This window comes from Ursus arctos, chromosome X (assembly GCF_023065955.2).
Source record: "Ursus arctos isolate Adak ecotype North America chromosome X, UrsArc2.0, whole genome shotgun sequence".
Classification (NCBI taxonomy): Eukaryota; Metazoa; Chordata; class Mammalia; order Carnivora; family Ursidae; genus Ursus; species Ursus arctos.
Genome location: NC_079873.1, coordinates 106,556,706 through 106,561,770, shown reverse-complemented (window position 1 = coordinate 106,561,770; position 5,065 = coordinate 106,556,706). Strand labels below are relative to the sequence as shown.

General features: G+C 53.2%; 1 protein-coding gene across 1 annotated transcript; it reads left to right on the top strand.

Moving 5' to 3' along the window:
- Positions 1 to 265: 265 nt before the first annotated feature.
- Positions 266 to 1,985, top strand: LOC113246803 (40S ribosomal protein S2-like). Its single transcript, XM_044379874.3, has one exon. It carries the CDS (start codon positions 1,273 to 1,275, stop codon positions 1,936 to 1,938), a length of 666 nt encoding a protein of 221 aa, XP_044235809.2. The 5' UTR covers positions 266 to 1,272; the 3' UTR covers positions 1,939 to 1,985.
- Positions 1,986 to 5,065: the final 3,080 nt, after the last annotated feature.

Genomic DNA, 5,065 nt, shown 5'->3' with positions numbered 1-5,065 from the left:
ACCAAGCACCTGCTTTCTCAAGTGTGAGGCGGGGCCCTGGGTGGTCTTTGAAACGAGAGCATGATCTGGCAAGCTGACTCCCCCTCAGCTTTATGGATGCAATTCCCGGGAAGGGCTGACCAAATAGAGCAACTTGACCCTGGGAACAAGTCCCGCATGCTTGGAGTGCTCATCTCAGGTGTGCATGCACTTAGAGGGAAGCAGAAATCTCCAAGTAGGGACGCCTGGGTGGCTCAGTCGGTTAGGCGTCTGCTTTCGGCTCAGGTCATGGTCCCGGGGTCCTGGGATGGAGTCCCACCCACATCGGGCTTCTTGCTCAGTGGGGAGCCTGCTTCCTCTGTCTGCGTCTCCCCCTGCTTGTGTGCTCTCTCTCTCTCTCACAAATAAGTAAATAAAATATTTTTAAAAGGAAAAAAAAAAACTCTAAGTAGGGGCCGTGGCTTAACTAGTCAGGAAGGCACCAAAGGGCCAGTATGGTGAAGCCTTCATGTTTCTGTTGGAGAAAGAGCACTCAGTTCAGGCTGTCAATCTCTGGACATAGAAAACATGTGTCAAACTGATCCTTAGTAGGCCCGTTGTTAAAATAGGGGAAACAGGATGGCGAGGTTTGATGGTTTCCAGACCTCCGACGCAGTCTATCACTACAGCCATGTTTCCAAAGGTCATGCACTCACCTGGGAGGATCTTTTGACGGGTCAGGTTAGTAACAGTCTAGTTGCCAGACCAGAAGCTCTGAGGCGCAGGCCTCGGAGTCACTATTGACAAAGGAGCCAGGCCTTCTGTTCCCTTGCATCCTCTTTCCCGACCATGTAGCTAATGCTATATTAGAATGACTTCCGCTTAGAAGGAGAGTTGAAAATTCTGCCTCCAGATGCTGGAGCTGTCTAGTTTTCGGTCCGTGGAGATGGCTGTGGAAAGTCCAAAGGCAGCCCTGTGGGCCTCATAACCCCCACAGGAGGAACGGGCAGATGGTTGGAAATATCCAGAGTTCTGTTCAGGGTTAGGCATTCTGCTTAGAAGTGTGTGCGTAGAGCTTCTTCTCCGAGAGAACACCAAATGGCGGATGACGCCGGTGCTGCGGGAGGCCCCGGAGGGCCTGGGGACCCTGGAATGGGAGGCCGCAGCGGCTTCCGCGGAGGCTTTGGCAGCGGCATCCGGGGCCGCAGCCGCAGTAGCGGCCGTGGTCGGGGCCGAGGCCGCGGAGCTCGCGGAGGCAAGGCCGAGGACAAGGAGTGGATCCCCGTCACCTAGCTGGGCCGCCTGGTCAAGGACATGAAGATCAAGTCCCTGGAGGAGATTTATCTCTTCTCCCTACCCATCAAGGAATCTGAGATCATTGATTTCTTCCTGGGAGCATCCCTCAAGGATGAGGTTTTGAAGATCATGCCTGTGCAAAAGCAGACCCGTGCTGGCCAGCGGACCAGGTTCAAGGCATTTGTTGCCATCGGAGATTACAATGGACATGTTGGCCTGGGTGTCAAGTGCTCCAAGGAGGTAGCCACTGCCATCCGTGGGGCCATCATCTTGGCCAAGCTTTCCATCGTCCCCGTGCGGCAAGGCTACTGGGGAAACAAGATCGGCAAGCCCCACACTGTCCCGTGCAAGGTGACTGGCCGTTGTGGCTCTGTGCTTGTGCGGCTCATCCCTGCCCCCAGAGGCACTGGCATCGTCTCAGCCCCTGTGCCCAAGAAGCTACTGATGATGGCCGGTATCGACGACTGCTACACCTCGGCCAGGGGCTGCACTGCCACCCTGGGGAACTTTGCCAAGGCTACTTTTGATGCCATCTCCAAGACCTACAGTTATCTCACCCCTGACCTTTGGAAGGAGACAGTGTTCACCAAGTCTCCCTATCAGGAATTCACTGACCATCTTGTGAAGACCCACACCAGAGTCTCTGTGCAGAGGACCCAGGCTCCAGCTGTGGCCACCACATAGTTTTATACAAGAAAAATAAAGTGAACTAAAGCTTGTTAAAAAAAGAAGTGCGTGCGTAGATGCATATGTGTGTGCATGTGTGTGTACGTGCACGCGTGCATGCCCCATCCCCGCAGGGCCCAGGATCAGCGCACCTATAGCATAAGAGACTCAAACTGTATAGATTATGAAGTTCTGTTGAGAGTGGGTTTCGTGTGGGAATTAGACCCTGGCTTGGAGAACAGCCCTCTTCAGCTCTCAAGGAAAGGAGCCCTGTTCAGTGTGGGAAAAGCATGGCTACCGTAGTGTGCCGGGACACTCAGCAAACTTCTTCTGTTAAAGCCTCAGTTTCCCCACCATAACATAAGGAAGGACAAGGGATGTCTAAGGCCTTAAGCCAAGCCAATCTGGGAGTCCATATTTAGGACTTGTTTATTAATCATCTGTTACCTGCCCCATGGCTGTATGCCCCTCCCCCCACCATGGCAGTGGCCAAATGAGGCCACATAAAACTCCATGTCCAGAAATACTTTGTCAGGCCCCACGCCTTCTTGAAGGGAGAGTCCCAGCCTATGGTCCCAGCGCGTAAGAGCAAAACAAGAGCCTGAGCCAAAGGTATAGCTTTTGACCACTGCTCACTTTAGCCCAGGGTTGAAAACAGGGTCTTCAAAACAGAGGTCCTTGTAGCCTGGCCCACCTCCCCTTCTCCAGTAAGGAGGACCTGACCACCCTCTGGAATCCTGTTGTCTGTCTTGTGCAGAAATCACCAAAGGGGAGGGCAGTCCCCCCAAGGGGCTGGTTCGGGGAAGAGCTGCATTTTCACTAGAAGTGGCAAAAGTGATGCTATGCTGGCTGCCAGCAGAATGACCCTATAGGAAAAAAAGGTGTCTTTGCTACCAGAAGGTTCAGCTAGACATTTAATGCTGATGACTCACTTTCTCAGGCGCAGAATTTCTTTATTCCTTTCTACGTAAAAGCTTCATTCCTTCGTAATGACTTTATGACCACCAGCCAGGCTCTGAGAGAAAGAAGTCCCTCAGTAGCCACCACCTAGGGCCCAGCATGCACTGTGCAGTCAGCAGGCACAAAGTAGCCCTTTAAACTCCCCAGGATGGAGAGTGATAAAGGGCCACAAACAGAAACCTCCCTGCGGGGGAGGAGGGGGGCTGGGGGGGCCTTGCCCATTAGCCAAGCTAACATCCCCCAGGGAACACCTGGGGCTTGGCAAGGCATTTCTGGAAATGCAGTTGTATGTGACCTCATTTGGCCCCTTTTCCTGGTGGGCATTTGGCCCTTTCTGAGCTTCAGTTGACAAGTCTGTAGCCTCTTGGAATAGTCTCCAAGATGCTGCCATGGCACTTTCCAACCCCTCGTGTCTCCTGCGAGCTGGGACCAATACCTCTGCTCCTGTAACATGGCACACCCCTTCCCCTGGGTCGCTTCATTTCATCCTCACAGCACAGTGAAGGGTGGAAGATAATCATCCCTATCCTACAGACGAGAGACTGAGGCAGCCATTCAGCGGCAGCACGAGGCTTTGAGTCCCAATTTGTGTGTGGGGCGGGGGGGGGGGGGTCCTCCCGTGGAAGCCTTCTTCCACCACCTCTTGGCTAGCCTGGGAGGCTGTCCCAGAAGGCTGATCTTCTCAAGCTTGCCAAGGTCTTGGTCTCCACAGACAGCATCCCTCTGGGCTCTGCACACTGGGGGGAAGGGTGGGGCTCAGCAGCCTCTGACCAGTGAAGCCCTGCAGCTCTAGGGAGCCCCTAGTGCTGGAGGCAGGGTCTGGGAGCCCAGCCAGCCTCTGGCAGCAGGGAGCTGGGTGAAGCAGGGGTGTGGTGGTGGAAGGGCTGGGAGGAGCAGAGTCAGGGTCAGACGGTGTGGAGGAGGGAGCCAGCGCTGAGACCCCGCAACGGGGAAGGAGAAGATGGAGCCCAGATGAGATGCTTTAAGAAAGGAGACTCAGCAGAGCTCAGAAATAGTTGGCTGTGGAAGCAAAGTAAATGGGAGACGTCTGAGACGACTCGTGGGTTTCTGACTCGGACTGCTGGGTGGTTGGGGTTGCCGTTTTGTAAGAAAGGGAGCCCAGAGGAAACCGTACCAGGCGGTGGGAGTGGACATGCTGAGCTTGACTGTGGAAAGTTCATGGAGTTTGGGGTGCTTGTAGGGCACTCAGGTGGGGGTCCCCGTTAGGCAGTTGGGTATCCAGGACTAGAGCTCAGAGTGGAGAGTAGGTCTAGGCTGGGGATGCCGATTTGGTGGTCTGTGACGTCTAGACTTGTTCTGTCCAATGTGGTGGCTATTAGCCACATGTGACCATATAAATGTAAACTAATGTTACTTTAAAAAGGCTGAGTACAGAGTTTCCGTTTGGGATGATGAAAAAGTTTTGGACATAGATGGTTTGATGGATGCCCAGCACTGTGAATGCAATTGTTATGGCATTGTGTGCCAGAAATGGCTCAAATGGCACATTTTATATCACATATGTTTTACCACAACCTTGAAATAGAAAAGAAACAAGATTAATTACAATTAAAAATTCAGGTCCTCACTCACACTAGCCATACCCCTGATAGCTCAAACAGCTGCATGTGACTCATGGCTACTGTATTGGACAGTGAAGACATGGAGCATTTCCACCACCGCAGAAATTTCTATTGGACAGCACCACTTTAGAGAGTAACTGGAGCCCTAGGGGTTGCTGAGATAGCCGGGGCGTGTGGAGGGAGAGGAGAAGGGAGGAGTGCTGGGGCACCTGGGAGGAGCTCCACATTCGAAAAGGACATGGCAGTGGGCATCAGGAGACAAATGTGGAAATGCAAAGTGCCAGGGAGCCCGGGAGCAGCAACCAAGCGCATTCCGGAAAGCATACATAGCTTGCTGTTGCCTCAAAATAGTCATTGCTTTCCTACCCCTGGGCCTTTCTCCATGGAGTGCCTTCTGCTGGGAACACTCCTATTGCCATGCCCACTCCTGTCCAAATGTTGCCCAGGGTCTCTGGACCCACACAGCTGCTCCCCATGTGGCTATGAATCCAGAATCTCCCAACCGGAGAGAAACGGAATCAGGTGCTGGTGGTGTTTCAGATTCGGAAGACTTTTTACAGATTAAGACCTGCAGAAGGGTTTGCACGAAGGTATCAGCTCTG